Genomic DNA, 17,722 nt, shown 5'->3' on the forward strand with positions numbered 1-17,722 from the left:
CACTCCTCTCTGCACTTCTTCCTCTTGTCTTCGTCGCTTCGAGAAGAAAGGGTGCACAGCACACTCGATTTGTCCGTACCTCTGACGCTCGCGTCTGACCAGATTCGATCAAACATCTCAGTTGAGTCTTTCGGCGATGGGGAGAGCGGCCGATAGGAATGGTTCTCCTGATCGCGCGCTGCGCTCCTTTCTTTTCCGTCGTCATTTTCTCTTCACTTCCGCTTCCGCCACCAACGTCGTTTGCAACGATCTGCGCGAACAGCACTTCTTCAGCGTCACTGTCGATAGATCGACCTAACTCTCTTGTCTTCTTCCTCTACTTTTTGGCAGTGGTTTGCCTTTACCACCGATCGGGCCGGTGGGTAGAGGCTCTCGTGCATATTTCTGGATGCATTGTTTCAAGAAAAGAATGTTGTCCACGCTTCGCTTTGCCAGCGTCGATGTCTAGTCTCGTTTAGGTCTGTTTTTCCATGACGTTTTGTATTTATATAGGCGTGCCACAAGGTTAACTTATAGTCGTGGCTAAGCCTTCGAACTGCGTAGCACTCATCTGTGACGATTTGTCGCGCTTCTCCTTCTCACTGGGAATAGCAATACCAGTAAAACAAGGCTAGTTATCAAGGAACAAGGCAAACCTTTTAGTGTACCCGATGCAATTAGAACAGACTAAAGGGGTCAGTGGCAGATTTTTTGGTAACAATTACAATCAAGTAAAAGCCCGAAAATAACGAAATAGAAAAAGAGCCGGCATAGAAAACAATGTGCCAGGATCGACGAATAGATGTTATCAACATATAATGATCATGCACAGCCAAGCAAGCCGCTGCTTAGTATGGAAACTGAACAATACAAGAAAGTCTGGAAACAGGCATAGAAGTAAAATCTACCTAAAGTGAGGAATACCAAAATATATTAGTGCCTGTAGGAATGGGCCGTTAACAATCACTTCGATTTCCCTGCGCGCCGAGAAGTTGTAAAAGCGGGCTTGAAAGAATTTCAGCACACGCGCACATTTCAAAATTTGTATAATTGATAGGGTAACCTATGAGCCATCAACATTGGCCAAAAAACCTTTATTTTCAGTCAGTTTTCCTCTACTGACGTTTGCTCATATGTTCCGCTGTCGCATTATTGTCAACTCATTATATTTAATATCTTGTCGTAATGATCGTAAGTATCGTAATGGTATTTTTCAGTGTCTACCACATGACGCTCAGTTCCATAGCTACCCAGACAAGCCGGCAGTAGTAAGCCCATATTTCATTCTGTTTCTAGCCCGCCAATCTGCCTAGTCAACGTTGTCCTTCTCTGCAAGTACAAGTGGAAGATACAGTTTCTTACTTAATGCTGGTAAAAGTAAGTACAATTATTCTTCCGTTGTGCTCTATTATTTTACCTATAAATGGAATCTCATTGTTAGAGCAACAGAGATAGTTTTTGTAAGTAGCCATGATGTATCTAGTCTGCCCATGAAGTCAGTCTGCCTATTGGAGTAATCCGAGGCCCCTTAAATACTGTTCGTAGAGTACTTTATATCATAGCCCATCCGGAACCTAGTGTTTTTTTTTTAATTTTGTGCCTAATCACGGAGACTGTGTTTCGGTGTTTCTTCCTTAAGATGTTTGGGATGTCTTACTGGCAACATAAGCACTAAATGCACAATCGCACTTGCTGCTAGCCTTATTCAGGACGAAGGGAACTGAAAGGGGACAGCGGAGGCTTCACTACAAATCGTATTTGTGCTAAATACGACCTTATAAAGCATTAAAGCCTTTTTACAGTACGATGATAAATATCCTCGATAAATACGTGACGTATCGTTGATTTAAATAGCTTATATCATTAACATAACGGAGTATCTGTTTCGAAAGCATACGTTAATCTGCTGCTGTACCACGAAATAAAAATTTGGTTACGCTATTCATTCGGTCGCGGTAATATGACAAATATAACCTACAAATAAATAAATAAAACTTTATTTACACAACAGATTCCATGGGGTCATCATCGGCTGTCAACTGGTTCTACTGTTCCGAAAGGATTAAAGCTAAGAGAAACCGACCCAGCAGTGAGCTATGGTAGAAGAAGTCTAAAACAATTCCTACTAATAGTCTGCGGCCCTATTGATAAACAATTTATGTCTAGCGGGCATAAAAATTTAATTCGTCTTCTCAGCCAAGTCACTACTGGTATATCCGATTTGTATTCTTTACTGCTCTGTGCGTCTCTGCTAGTAAACTACTTGTTTTGGTTGACAAGATTCTATTCCATCATTTAAGATATTAGTTCTGGACAATTTTATTACGAACTACACGCAGGTGCTTATATAATTATCTGTTCAATTCGATCATGAGCTAAATTCATCCGAAACTTTTTTTTCTTAATTAATTAATTAATTAGGTTTTCTTAATTTATCTTAATACTGGCAATAATAGGCACCGGTCAACGGCTATCGTCATATGGTATATGTGTATATGGACGGATGATGATAGGATAACCTACGATTAATTTCACTCCAAAGATTTAGCGACCGTAGCTTGGCTTAATTGAAATCATCGAGACATATAAACATGACCGCAACTGAAACAGAAAGTGTTGTAAAAAAAACTGGAATGAAAATGAATACCGTTCAAGGAATAGAAGAGTCGTAGAAGTTAAACAAAACAGCTTAAATATATAACCTAATATAGAATTTTTCTTTTTTTTTTTTTTTATTAGGAAGTTCTTATTTGGTAAAACGAAGTGTGATTGTGATAATAACTATGAGTTCATTGAAAGCGTTCGAACATCAAGCTATAAATTTCACTACCACAGAGCAGGAAACAAACAACAGTATTAAAACGCCAACTCTACCCTAAAAATGATCTGATAGAATCTTCAACGCTGAGTTAGGGCCAGTAAGCGGAAAAACCTTCTAGCAACATTTTAGAGAACTGTGAATATAAAACTTTCGGTTATCATTCACCTAAGGCTTACTTATAGTAGATTTGGATTATTTTGGATTCTATTTTGACCCATCTATGTCTCAAATAGAAATCTATGGGAACATTACTAAAGCCAACCAGCCCAGCGGCTAGAATTGTCTTACGTGAATTGTGCGGTTCTTATAATGGCAGGACGATGAGGTTTAAAGTTGTAGGGAAATTCAAAGCTTTCTTGAAGACAAGTGCGTTCTGCCTGTTCCTAGACTCATTCTCTTTTCCTATCTGTAACGGGCTAGTTCGCTTCTCCAAATGGGTCACGGCTACATATGCTTAGCAGATATACACACGTACTCACACCACCTGTGTTGACAACGTATTCTGTAGCCGTTTTCTTACGGATCAATTAGATTTCCATTGACGAATATTGTTTCATTCATCGACACCCATTACGAGCAATATCACAACCAATTACTGAACATATACCAGTCAGCGTGACCTTGGAGAACCCACCCTGTGCGGTATGGCACCTTAGCTCACGTTAGTCGATATATCGAGATCTACCGTTTGATTCATAAATGTTCAATATCGGTTCGCCGGTAATAATGCAAAACAATAAACGGACCTTTCTACAAAATGGGCAAGTTTTAAACAGTTTCAAATCTGCAGTTAAATGGCATAATGACACAATTATTTGAAGGTACTACAGGGATATTCTGTGCAGTAAGTCAAAGATACAAATAGCGGAACTACTGAAAAATGTAAGTAGATCAAATGACCTTAGTGTATATTGAAACGAGAATTTCTACGGTCAGGTTAAGTGTATTCATAGCCTTTGTTCAAAACGTGTTTTAAAAAAAAACTCTTTCAGCAGACGCCATGCCGTCCTTGTCAGGGGCGTAATGCACATAGTAATACATTTGATGCTACTGTAAGTCACTGGCTCGCCCCTCTTGGAAATCCTACTCGCAATTTGCCAGGCAAGCTTCCAAACTTGATCATATACCTAAAGAGAGCCAGTTAATTATAATTTGAATAGGTGTTGAACTTTTTTACATTTAATAAGGTAGTCGAATTCATAGTGTGGGATGTTCCTTCGTTTATTGTTGTACCGCTGATATGAAGCTGTACGCGTCCATCACCGGGAACCCAGCTAAGAACTTGCGGAGTTGAGTTCTATTAGTTATTCGAAAAAAAAAAAGCGACGATAGCTTTTCCGCAGTAATAAAGACAAATGTCATATCGATCATTATAGCTTCGCATAGTTTCAGCCAGTGATGGACTTGGGAATTCGAACTTTAAGTTGTTATCAATCATGGATATGACGAGTTTTTGTTCCGTGGCCGAAAATGGTTTGGGCTTCATCCTAGAGCAGTTGCCTACTCTAGAATTATTAATCGTTTATTCATAGGGCCGATTGCATGGACTATCAACTAATGTAGCGAAAATAATTGAGGGCCAAATAATCTAATTACTGTTAAGTTCTGTATTGTATAACTACGATCTGGAATTGTAATTTTTATATCTATAAACTATTTATGTTGCGCTGTTTTTGTGTGCTTTCTCTACTGTTACAGCTGAACTTAGATCGTTTCGCGTTCGAGGCCTTATGGCGGAAGACAATTTCATGCAGACTCCGCTGTCGGATTGGTCTATAGTACGTGAACTTTTATATATACAAACAATCTTTGAATTGAATCGTTGAAAAATACAACATTTCTAAAACGAGAGTGCTCGTGTAATTCCACGTTATTAATGCGTGCCTATTAACGCTGAAATCCGGAAATAAACATCTGCCTGGTGCAAAAGAAATTGTTTACGTATATTGCGGGTTTCCGCGAGGTCACGAGTAAGTCCCCTTCTGACGATCGCGGACTCTACTAATAATAGTAACACTTTAGAGTGCGAAGGCCAGCTGAATGTTACGGCCCAGTGTCGTCGGCAGTTGGAGTGTCATTTATTATAATAAGGTTTATAGTCTCAGAGCTTTACAGCTGTGAAGTGCATCGATGTTCAACCGACGCTCACGACGTTCACTAAACGTGCGCCCCCAAGACGGTTGTACGCTTGCCCTTTCGATTACCAGAACACGCAAGAGGGCGCTGTTTCTACAGTCTACGTTGACAGAAAGGCTACAGACAGGGCAGCAGTATTGCTGACTTGCAGTGCGATCGGTGAAAGCCAAGACGTACCAAACGATATTGCCAAATCTAGAACGCGCACAATCAGTGAAAAGTTGAAAGAACCGGACGACTACATCAGCCACTTTAAATGTATTGAGCGACTACTATTCCGTAGTGCCCCATAGCGCACTGATTTCGCGCACGTTAATGCTAGGTTATATATATTTATATAGGACGAGATGCACATATATATGTGCATCTTGTCCTGAACTGTAGCATGATCTCTTGTCTAATGTTAATGCATACGCGAACGATTATAAGAGCGTGTATTTGTTCAGTTCCTAGGTAGGCTTTTCTAACATTATTTAACACATTATACTACGCCATAATTAGCGTCAAGAGGTTGCATAAAGGTCAAGAGGTAAGGCAAACGGCATCGCCAGCGATTTTAGACAATTCTTTAAAACAGACGCCCAGAGACGTGCGTGACGTTACTTTGTGAAAAGGCTGGAATTGACTGCGAGGGACTATGACGATGACGACACTTCCGCTACAGTGAAATATGCAAGGCAAGTCGAGAAATTGCAGCAGAAGCGAAGTAAGTGCCTGACAAAGCTTGACCTTTGCAGGTTTTTCTACATGACTTCGATCGAAGAGGTGGCCTCTTTAGTCAGCCCCTTAAGCTTACGGATCAGTTGTATGCAACGATCTGAGGAATCCGCTTATATACGTTTTATATACCGCTTATATACCTTTTAATTCCATTTTCAAAATAGTTCAAAAATACGTGGCCCATGTGTTAAAACCTTCAATAATCCCATGAATGAAATTCATGGGAAATATATTCAAAACTATCTACCGTTTATACAACACTTGATACACTATCGCTCGTTAGTTAGAGATAAAGCAGTCTATTTATCCGATCTCTTTAAGTATTATGTTGAGATAGAAGAACCTTATTTAAAATGTCCAGTCCGTACATATAATTTCTATTGGGGTATACCTGATTCCCGGACCAGGTATTATCTTTTAAGCTGTACATGCCTCATACAGTATACGACAGACTAATGACGTAGGCAACTGCTAGATTAAAACGCTCCTCTTGTATATTCTTCTTATCGCAATTGGGGTCCTTTTTGTGAACACTGACTGCTGATACTTGCTATTTATTTGCGGTTAGTTAATAATCTTTCATTTGCGATTTTGAATATCGAATATTCAGATTTTTGCAGCACGGAATACGAGGTGTTTTACAATCTATTAAATAAAAAATAAAGGAACCTTTAAGGTCTCTTTACTTAAACTATTTAAGTAGGGCTGTTAAAGGACTGTTACATTAACTAGAATGTCAATAAAGACAATATAGTCCAGTAATAAACGATTCGTACCAATAATTTCTATAAAAATTTGTTTGGGTTTGTTCCGACGCAAAAAAATAAACGAGACTTTGAAACGGAGGCATCCTCTGCACTTTCAGAATATAAAGAATAGGCCTAGAGCTTTTCCAGCCCCCTGATCCTCCAGATCCTATCATAATAGAGCAGTTTCCCCAGGACCTCCACCCTCTGAAAAACAGATAGCTCGACGCTGTGAGATTCCAGAATGTAGAACACTCGGAAACAAATGGGTTAAAGAGACTTTTAAACTGGACATACGACAGGTAAATTCGTTTTTGGCGTTAGGACCTTTAGGCCAGTATGGCTTACACAATCCAATTAATATATATATATATATAATAATCATGTATCGTTAAAAATAATTGGGCCATTTTGTAATTTTCGCTACTTTGTTATTTTTTGAAGCTTTTTGAAGTGAATGATAGCGTTTCGGCTAGCAAAAACATTGTTTGGCTCTTTTTCTGGGAGAGTGGTGCTACCTACCCTTTCTACGCTGTCATTGATGACAGCAGTGCCCTCTATAAACACTGGTCACATGGTGTACTGTTCGATACTTCAAATAGAAGCGTCGAGTAGGAAATTTCGGAACATTTTTGTGGGAACAGCAACGTGATTTATGCTTCACTATTTACGTCTATTTTTAAAAGGGCATATCTCAGCATTAAACGAAGTAAAAAGGTATGACACCTATCTTCAGCTAGTCTATGCATACTAATAGACCGGTCGTAATGCAATATCTTGTTGTGTACATACTATTCATGTAGTACACTTCGTTCGAGTGATAATAGACGTGTCTGAGAAGCCAAATCCCTTTCCTTTTCACTCTAATCCGTTCTACATACAGACTTTAATTAGATCTTTAACGATGTCCTAGTAATGGATAACAATTAATAGATCATCTTGTCAAATCATATATGACCAATATTCCAACCATTGCTGACTATATGAGATACTGAAAAATGCAATGAAGTTCACGCGAGATTTTTGAAGCATGAAAATATATTAGTATTGCTTTATAGATACATTGTATATGATGTAGGATGTTGTTGACACACGTTTTATTGGGCGAGCGTAGGAAAGATGATCCTTAACAAGAAATTGAACAAGTCAAAAGGAGCGTCTGTTAAAAGGCGAATCGCATCCAAGGAAGGCTTAATTAAAAAAGAAACCAAACCAAAACGAGGCAAGATCCGGCGGCGGTTGACACTCAATGAGCTGGTGAAGGAAGCGCGAAAAATGAAAAAGACTCTTGGAAGCGAAGTCGAAGTAAGGATTACTAACAGAATTGCTTTCGTAGAGTTCATTCAAGATGGCAGATCAGTCTAAATGCTATTCTGTGGGTACATATATTGGTGATATATCACAGCTATGCTTAATGGAATCGGCCGCTTCTCTGGCTGTAAACATAGAAACCTTTGGCTCGTTAGTAGAATATGCATATGTTTGACATTTCTAACGCCATATCTATTCATATTTTATTTTAAACGACGAAGACATTAAATAGTGAAAATAGGCGAGGTAAAGCGATCGTGTCAGGGGAGCGTAGGAAGAGTTCTCGGAAGAACCAGTCGGACCAGGAGCTTATCGAAAAATACGGAAATGTAATTGTCGATCTGACCGATCTAGCTGCGTGGGGTGAGTTTGAGAGCGATTACCACGAACCAACGGGCGCTCGCGAGAAGAGGAAGATGTTGAAGAAAACTGTAAGTCTGTCTTAGTTCGTATAGTCTATAAATTAAGTGCGCTTTATTGCAAAATGTATTATTATTAGGAAAACAGCGGAACCAACGCAAGCTAAAGCATTTATAGTAAAGAATATTCTTGCAAGCGGCTAACATGTACATGATTGAATTGCGGTTAAGCTTTCATAGTTTGTCGCAGTTCTAAAGAACTGATGGCCTAATTTCATTGAGGAAAGTCGTAAATATTATGCTATGCGTTCTATTGGGTTATACAAAAATAAGTTTCAAAGCAAGTTATTTGGGTGGAAATTATTCTGTAAAAAAATTCAATCGCGTAACAGTAGCACCTTCAATTTTACTTACGTGATATATAGGTAGAATTATGCCAGGAGGTTTTACTGTTTGATCAATTATCGCTTTGTTGGTTTTGCAGAGCAAATCACAAAAACAGAATGCTAAGGACGAATCAGATGATTATTTTGATGATGAAAGTGATAGGAGTGATGCTGACGATTTGGAAGATGAAGGAGATGAGGATGCAGAAGAATTCATGAGACAAATGGAAACACATGGTGTACGAGGCGAAATGGATCACAACGCGGACGGTAGCGAAAAAAAGGGCCTTAACGACAACGAAGGCGACGAAGTTGACGAGAACGATGGAAATATTGATATAGATGATAATGACGAAAGTATTGAAGATGGAGAAAGTGAACCGGAAGCTAATGAAATGACAGGCGATCTTAACGACAAGGATGGCAGCGAACTAATAGGTCAGATGCCTTTTAAGGGACCACTGGCTCTCCCAAAGAAAGAGGGAAAAGTGCCAATAAAACGAAAACCCTTTTCTGTACTCGATGACGGTGACTCTGATGAAGAGGGAAAAGACAATGGAAGCGAAGCGATGGATACCGATGGGGTAAGAGAGAGTAACATGAGGAAAAATGATCAAACAGAAAATGGAATAACTGTTGCTAAACGTATCAAAGGCCAACAAAAACTTGTAGAAGAGAAACATGTCGAAGACACTGCTGAATTATCTTTGACTGAGCGCAACGCTGTCAAGAACTGGGAACCGTTTCCTATCCATGACTGTATCCTTAAAGCCTTGGCTCGATTAAAATACACGGAACCTACGGAAATACAAAGCGAGTGCTTGACTCCTGCGATTCGTGATAGGTTAGTAAGCCATGGTTCATATTGTTTAGTTGCTATGTATCACAGAAACTAAGTTCTTATTTTATCATAGAACTTACATGCATAAGTATAAGTCTTGCGCGGCGTGCAATTTCTTCATTAGATGTAATTTTGCGTTTGCCGCTAGATTGGATATTTTTGGTGCAGCAGAAACCGGTTCCGGCAAAACACTTGCTTTTGGTATTCCCATCGTTAACCGACTTTTAGACGACAAAAAGCGAAACAAGATGGGAGCGTTAGTACTAACACCGACTCGAGAACTCGCTGTTCAGATAAAAAAACATCTGACAGATATAACTGAGGTAGGTTGGAATGACTGTAAATATTATATCAGACTACTATGTCTCCCTCATTTTACTTTGCTTTTGATTCATCAACCTGCAGTGCCTTCAATCTTGTCACTCCACGAAATAAGAGATGCAGATTTCCTAAACTGTGATGTTTCACAAAAATAATTGAATTCGTATCATTTGATCGCAGTTTACGTCACTGCACGTGGTGACCATTGTTGGTGGACTCTGTCACGAAAAACAGATACGTCTTATTCGAAAACGGCCGGAAATCATCGTTGCAACTCCAGGCCGTCTGTTCGAGTTTCTTCAGGACGATCCCTCATTCCAGGAACAGCTTACGAATATTCGATGTCTTGTTATCGACGAAGCCGATCGAATGGTGCAAGAGGTGCGTTTCTTTTTATAGATGCTGTGTTATTCAGGCAAATTTAAACAAATATAACATAATCAAGTGCCAGCTGCTTTGATTCTATCGTATATGCAACAAATAAATGTGTTAGGTCAGGTTATACATAAACTGGCTGGTATTCATAGTAAAGCCTAATCCATACTCGCCTAGTGGGCCCGTATCCGACCTTTTCTACGAAACAGTTATGACTGCGTGTGAGTGAGTATTCAAAACGTGTCCTTCATGGCGCCTACAGACTAAACGAGTCAAAAATATTTCATGACGGATGCCACCCAGAAATAACGAACTAACACGTGTCTCTTTTGGTCATCTGTATACTATGCCACTTATACAGGGCCATTTCGATGAAATGAAGCTGATCCTTAAATTTATGAATCAGAATCAACAAAGGAAACGGCAGAACCTCGTTTTTTCAGCCACACTCACTATGGACCCGCATTTGCCGGACCGAGTGATGGAGAAAAAAAAAGGCAAGAAAGTCAGTCGGCTTGATCAACTGAAGACTCTGCTCAATATGTCGAAACCTAAGATTATTGACCTGTCAAAGCGGATTGGTGAGTTTGACGGTATCTAGTTGAATTACCAAAGACGAGAAATACTCTTTATTCTAGAAATAATAGTTTATCTGGAAATGTCATCTAAATATGTAGCGGAAAGCGTTAGGTGACATTGGAGCTGAAAACAGTTTTAGATATTTCAAAAATGTGCCTTTAAAAATGCGTTGAGACTAACTGTAATTATCGGACTTCCTGCTGATATCTAGTGATTTTTGTTGTGTACCTTCAATGATGAGGTTTATTACATAAAATCAGTAGATTTAATTTATTATTATTATTATGAGTTTTACTTTGATGTAATAGTAAAGATAGCAAATTCGTGTTGAGTAAACATTTTTAATAAAGCAACCCCTTCGACTCAGTAGTTCTCCCTTTAAGCAAGTAGCCGTTACTATAACTATTATTATTGGCAACAGCAATACATCTTGCTGCCAGTCCCATAGTAATGGTGGATTAAATCACCATAATACATATGAATACTATTTTTTAATCGCTGGTTGCTTCTGTCTTTGTTATCTTCAGGCACGGCGGAGAAATTAACCGAATCTCGCATATTTTGCGAAAAACCAGAACAGAAAGACGCGCTCTTATATTATTTTCTTTGTATGCACCCAGGCCGTACGTTGGTGTTTTGTAATTCTATCGATTGCGTAAAACGACTGAAGTCTGTTCTCGAGACGTTGCTTTTACATCCAATGGCTTTACACTCTGAGATGCAACAACGACAACGTTTGCGTCACCTTGATAAGTTTGCCACTCAGCCAAATTCTCTACTCATTGCAACTGATGTCGCTGCACGCGGGTTGGATATTAAAAATGTGGAGCATGTCATTCATTTCAACGTGTCCAAAGCTTCGGAAATGTACATTCACCGAAGTGGGCGAACTGCACGTATTAAACAAGATGGTCTTTCCATAATGCTGGTCGATGGCCGCGAACTACCGCAGTATCGAAGGTTGTTACATGCTCTAAAACGAGAAGAGGATCTTCCCGCCTTTCCAATACAGGAGAATATTCTCAAGGTTTGCAAGATACGCGTCGCGAAGGCACGCGAACTTGAGGCGCTCGACCATCGTCAACGGAAGAGAAGTAAGAACAATAGATGGTTTGCGAAATGCGCCAAGGAGGCAGATATACAATTGGATGAAGATTTGCTGCAGCAAACGGATTGGACTGGCGACCGGAAGGAACGAATGAAGATGGAGAAACTACAGCACGAACTGAAAATCCTTTTGAGGAAACGGCTAATCCCACTTAACCAACGAGTGGGAGAAGCTCTACAACTACCAGATAAAGATCCACTAAAACTTGTGCAAGGCTCCAGAGGTGTCCCAGTGTAAATGGAGTCGGAACGTATCGTTGAATAATGCGTTATTAGTCCGCCTGACCTTTTCTTAAAACATTTTGATTATCAGAAATGTATATATAAGTTGTATAGCGATTAGTACCATCTTAGCTGACGTTAATTTCCAGTTGGGAATAAAGTAAGTTCATAGTAAGGAATATAGTAAACTGTTAAAAGAATGTTTTCATTGTAAGCTTACTTCTCTTTAACTAATAGCCAACTTTTCCGAACTGTATGCTTAGGTCTTATTTAGTTTTAAGTATACGTTACTTGTTTAGTTCTGTATATACTATATCAGTTCTCTTGGTCTTTTGCGTCACCGCCTTCGAAAATGCGAAAAGCTCCAGTGAACTTGACACGTTCACAAGAGAGGAGACAAGAAAGGAGGAACAATTTTAGAGCAATCGATTCTATTAGATCTATCAATCGGAACTATTAAGAAGTGCAACAAGGTATCGTACATAAGATCTTTTAACGGTACGATCTGAATGTCATTACTATGCTTTTAGTGTCCTATCCAAGCAGGTAAGCTATGCTTGATTATCTGGAAAATATTAGTACGTCTTAGGTGGGTGTTTTTTTAGTTAGGAGTCAATTGTCATATGCTTTCCAGAAGCCTCTTCTGAGACTCTGTGCAATATGATACTTAATCTTTTCAATGGCAACATCTAATTAGCGTTCTTATATGACCTAATTTTATCATCTTTGCCCGATAAGAAGGCATGTTACCATTTTATTCGAATTTATTGTATATTTGCATTAGTTAACGTCAATACGAAGACTGAACTAGTAACTAAAGATGAAATATGTTAGTCGCTTGAAACGACACTTTGATTCGACCTTCTTTTAGATTCTTTAATCTTACTGTATAGGAGCGGAAAATTTGTTTGAATATTTTTTTTGTTATGTTGTTTTTATGAGTTTATGGCACAGGCAAGGTGTAAGGATTAATATTCTGTGTGTTTTAACTGGGCAGGTTGCTGCAATCGGCCAGGAATATGTCCAATAGTCATATAATACTGCGTAAGAAACGTTTACCGATCTCAAGTCTGATAAAAGCGATAGCATTAGTTCTGTCAATTTTAAGCCATTCGATATAATTGTTCGAATACTAATTATTTCTCATATTTGGATTGGCATGCTTTATGATAGATGATTTAGTTGTATTTCAATTTGTATTCATTGTGTTTCTTAGATGGCTAATAGGCTTCTCTGCTAAACTACGCTTTATTTTAGGGGTATCATTTTTTGTCGTTGATGCCTTGCAAAATAACCAATCACGTAGTGCGCACATAATGTTTATATTCCCTAGATAAGCTACCATATCATTTGAGTTACTTGGAAGGTTAAATCAACATTATCTCCCAATAAAGCCAATTCGTATAAAACGTAGGTGTTAGATTGATAAATTTTTATTGAAATAGATTTCTTATTAGTCAGCTAACGTTACATTAATATTTTTTGTAACGCTCTAAAACAAAGTTTCCCAGAAAAAAAGTTGATTATCGAGTAAGAGAAAAATAGAATGTTCAGGGGGTATTTTCAAACCCCATGTTACTTAATCTTCTGTTTGTTTTTTATATTACCCTCTTAACATTTTAAAGTAAGTGTTTAGACTTTTTTTATTTTAAGGTAAAACGTAATAATATATATTGTACAATAAAAAATTCAAAAATAAGTATGTCACATGATAAACTATTTACGAATAAAGTACCTGCAAGAATGTGTAGATTAGGAAAAAAGTTCTTCTTTCTTCCTAGAAAATACGAAAAAGTAAGAAATAGATAATTCATATTTTTTACGAGCATACTACCGTATCGAAGTCTACTCAATTAATATTATGACTACTTTGAAATCAAATTTTGTCACTCAATATAATTGTGCGCTTTTGTGTTATAGGCGTTCCAAAAATTATGATACCCTTAAATACTTTATTTGTGCAAATTTTTTTTTTGTAGTGACCAGAATACAAAGAAGTCAAAAGAAAAATAGTGTCTCTTTTAGGCTTCACTACGTAGCAAACAACGCACCAAAATGACTACATATCTGAAAGTCACTACTTTGATATCTTATCACTCAGCATTTTGTATATCACCGACGCTCAAAAGATTTTAGCCTTTCGATGGCAAAGCCATATGCGCGTTCAAAAGTCGATTCTTTTCTGTCGATACCTTCCATATCATAATTGCATTACAGTGTGACCCTTTGAAACATTTTACAATCCCAAAACATGCAACAGTGGTGGGTGAACAGGTGGTAAAGTAGCCACATCTCTTTTCGGAGAGATCTATCCCTTATGTAGCTTAACTGAGCAAATTAAAAGTAAACTATAATAGATTTTAGACAAATCGCATTTCTAGGAGGCGGATCATTCTTATCAACGGAATCCGTTAGAATTAATGCAAAAGTATGGCACAATCTGCCGTAAGCTGGTGAAGAAGAACGAACTAAGCGTCCATACAATGGAGTTATAAAACACGCTTTGATATGTTTAGTTTTGTATATTACTTTATACACATGCAGACGCCAGGCGAGAGATCATCTGCACATTTGGAGACTCTTCGAGATCGTTGAGAAGACGTTGCAATCCTGCATGTAAAAGGACATTTTTAAGCGTAGTAAGATATAGCGCTAACATTTAGATTAAATGCTCGTTACCGGAGTTTAAACAACACATGTTATCTGTGAAATGGCCTCTGCTGCTACACCTATTTACCTTAGGAGACGCCGATCGTCACCACTTGTTCTAACTGAAGGCGATGCACTAAGCTTGCTACATGAAATTCGTCGCAGTAAGTCATAATGACAGAAGAATATTACGATGTTTTGTACATGAGGTATGAACAAAAATTTTAAATGGAACTCAGTCCACTCTACTTGGAATTATATAGATATATTTAAAAAAAAATATACATATATGGTTTATGCAATGTAAAATAAACGATCAGATGAAGCCGTGCCCGAACCAACGCCAGCTCTGGTAGTAGTAAGACTAGTCTGTGTGGCATATATGGTGGAACTCAGACTGAAGCCACCTAAACGATGGTTTTGCGAGTGGCAATCAATTATTCAGATTCTATGTGTTGATTATATATATATATATATTCTATAAAGAACTTGAAAATTTCTTTGTTGGTTTGTTGGTTTTATCGTAATGAAAGTTGCATCCTATGTAATCTCCTTGAGTTCAGACGGACTGAATACTCACACAGGATGTGGTTATTGAGATTAGCTAGTAACGACTATTGCATATTTTTGTCACTTCAGCGACAATACGCGCTTCTTGTCTAATTTTATGTTTATATAGTGTTTAGAAAGGACACTACCTTAAGGTAGATTGATCAAACTTTCATGCAATTCCCTAAAATCGGTTTATACTGATATATATTTGACACAATACCAGCTCCATTTTTCGACAACATCAAAGTTTAAAAACGTATTGTTAGCTGTGCAGGATTCTTACGTCTCATCGCTTAAGACAATTATAGGCTTATTTTCGTCTTGTTTTCGAACACGTATACACGCAGAGCAAAAATAATAAAATAAACAGTGAATAATGTCCAGTATTAATAAGTGACCCTCAAAATTTCTTGTATGTGTATACATGAATGAAAATGGTAATTACCGATGGGTAGGCAGATTCTTAGGGAGCCTACATTAACGGCGATGAAATCTCGTGTGCTATTAAATGGCAATGCTCAGAAGATATAGTATAAATATATGGCATTCAAGCTTGATTATCTGCTAATAATTTTTCGTTTTTATGCTGTACCCGTTGTGATTTCGTCAGGTTTGTCTGACAAATTACGGCCCGAAAATATTTCAGACGTAGTAAACTTCCTTGAAATTCTACGATCAAGTCTAAAAAACCCTGATAACGTCGGCATGATCCTTCGAGCCGACTTTCTACCACTGCTAGAGGAATGTCTCACCCACGAAGACGCCCACATACGACGGAGCGCTGTGTGGACTTTGTGTTTTGTAACTAGGAACGATCCTGAGCTGAGAGGGCACTTTATAAAGTACATAACAAGGATTGTCCACTTCCTTGAAATCGAGTTAACTGACCGATGTTTTCAAGCGGACTGCCTAAAGCTTCTCGCCAATTTTGCAGGCGATAGCGCGAAAGGACGCGACTCACTCCTGGAAGAGGTCTCATGCCCCGATTCATTGCTAGACCTCATTAACAAAATACTGCACCCTCAGCTGCTTCAGGAAATTGCTTATTTAATGCGCTGCATAACGGAACACGGTCCCCATAGTTCTGGTCTTGCTTTAAGGGACGCTGTATTTACAATACTAAACTGTATACTAGCCCTCGACACAAATTGTGACTGCTGGGTAATAAAAAACGTCTGCCGAGCTTTTCTAAACGTTCTACGCTTCCCGACATCAGACACCATTCAGATGGTGAAAGCAAATAATGTAGTACGTAAACTGATTTGGCACAGTACGCACGCCCAGTCCGACATGAAATGTACAAGGTTGTGTTTTGCGACTGTAATACAGCTAATAGTCATTCTGTTTCACGGAGATAACGATACGTGTCAGGAGTTCATAGATCAAGGCGCATTACGTGTTCTATCGATAGTTGTGGAAGAGGATCGAAGTGAACTTTTCTATCATATATGCGTCGCTATCGCTAATGTATTTGCATGCGATCCGCCTCAGATCCAATGTGCGATCGATAACATGTTGCTGACAGAGGTTATTCGCCAGCTGGAACACGGCGACCTGAGAATTCAGCGCGAAGCAGGTTTCGCACTTGGTAGCTTCTTAGACGGTGCTCACAAGGAACAAGTCCTGCAGGCTTTTGAGCAGGGATTGGTACCGCCACTAATCCAGCAGCTACAATCTTACGACCCCGAAACCGTTTATGACACGCTTGTATCTTTGTTCAAGCTCATGTATCATGCAATCGAATTAAAGAGGGATGAGGAATTCCTACAGGAAATGATTGAGTTCGACATTAAAACGCATATAGAGGCCTTAGGCAACGACAGAAATGAAACCATTGCATGGTTGGCTAAACATTTTAGTTATCATTTCCTCCTCTCCAATTAAGTTATTCTGTATCACCAGAATAGGATGGATTAGAGGACCAGAAAGATAGTTTAATCATATTACCTTGCCTTTATATCTCTATGCCAATAACCATGGAAAATATCAACAGCTTCAAACACATCGACTCAACAACTAAATACTTGTGAATGAATAGTAAAAGAAGGCTCGCTTATTCTGGGAATATCTAACGTTACATCTATTGTCGCATTATGCAGAAAAATACTAATGTTGCTTCTTCAATATGTATATTCGAAACACATACATGAGACATGACATGGTGTGTATAATGATGTAGAATGAAAATAAAGTGGTAGAGAATAACATTAAGATGGTGGAGTTGATCAGTTTTTAGAAATACCGTTAACCTTTTCGAGCCTTGGCGCCCACCATGGCTAGACCCGTAACTAAAAGACTTTGTTAAGTTCTCTGCTTTTCACGACTTCGCAATGAGTAGTCTGACCCTATTGCAAAAGCGTTAAGACATTTCAGTAGAGCTTCCGCGGAAACACCTATTCTAGGCATGACGAGTTTGAGGCAGTGTCTTTAGCTTGACAATTTTGTTTCCCCGGTTCCTTGGCGTCACGTTTTCCCAATTTAAATTCCACCTTACTTAGTTGTATATATGTATTACGCATTTCCCATAATAAGCAAGATCCTATCAAAAATTTCCTATTAGAACACAATTTGACGTCGCATAATCTTTTAACTCGCAAAACCTTTACCTTACGGAGTGT

At 38.6% G+C, this 17,722-nt stretch overlaps 2 protein-coding genes across 7 annotated transcripts; both read left to right on the forward strand.

Annotated features, from left to right (window-relative positions):
* The first annotated feature begins 441 nt into the window (after positions 1–441).
* LOC111246659 (uncharacterized) lies at positions 442–12,103 on the forward strand. Of its 4 annotated transcripts, XM_086983008.1 has the most exons (13): positions 442–892; positions 1,197–1,356; positions 1,991–2,189; positions 3,796–3,901; positions 4,499–5,194; positions 5,438–5,613; positions 7,517–7,707; positions 7,935–8,144; positions 8,557–9,302; positions 9,448–9,622; positions 9,801–10,001; positions 10,357–10,576; positions 11,102–12,103. In XM_086983008.1, exons 6-13 carry the CDS (start codon positions 5,607–5,609, stop codon positions 11,917–11,919), a joined length of 2,568 nt encoding a protein of 855 aa, XP_086839134.1. In that variant the 5' UTR covers positions 442–892; positions 1,197–1,356; positions 1,991–2,189; positions 3,796–3,901; positions 4,499–5,194; positions 5,438–5,606; the 3' UTR covers positions 11,920–12,103. The 4 variants fall into 4 exon arrangements, with proteins under 4 accessions (XP_086839134.1, XP_086839135.1, XP_086839133.1 ...); XM_086983009.1 differs by lacking the exons at positions 442–892; positions 1,197–1,356; positions 1,991–2,189 and having other exon boundaries at positions 2,707–3,901; positions 5,438–5,642; XM_086983007.1 differs by lacking the exons at positions 442–892; positions 1,197–1,356; positions 1,991–2,189 and having other exon boundaries at positions 2,707–3,901; positions 4,499–5,613.
* A 259-nt stretch (positions 12,104–12,362) lies between these two features.
* LOC111246607 (uncharacterized) lies at positions 12,363–17,315 on the forward strand. Of its 3 annotated transcripts, none has more exons than XM_022796480.2 (2): positions 12,363–12,449; positions 15,715–17,315. In XM_022796480.2, exon 2 carries the CDS (start codon positions 15,810–15,812, stop codon positions 16,986–16,988), a length of 1,179 nt encoding a protein of 392 aa, XP_022652215.1. In that variant the 5' UTR covers positions 12,363–12,449; positions 15,715–15,809; the 3' UTR covers positions 16,989–17,315. The 3 variants fall into 3 exon arrangements, with proteins under 3 accessions (XP_022652215.1, XP_022652213.1, XP_022652214.1); XM_022796478.2 differs by lacking the exon at positions 12,363–12,449 and adding an exon at positions 14,436–14,716; XM_022796479.2 differs by lacking the exon at positions 12,363–12,449 and adding an exon at positions 14,623–14,761.
* Positions 17,316–17,722: the final 407 nt, after the last annotated feature.

Source organism: Varroa destructor, unplaced genomic scaffold, assembly GCF_002443255.2.
Source record: "Varroa destructor unplaced genomic scaffold, Vdes_3.0 BEIS01000003.1, whole genome shotgun sequence".
NCBI lineage: Eukaryota > Metazoa > Arthropoda > Arachnida > Mesostigmata > Varroidae > Varroa > Varroa destructor.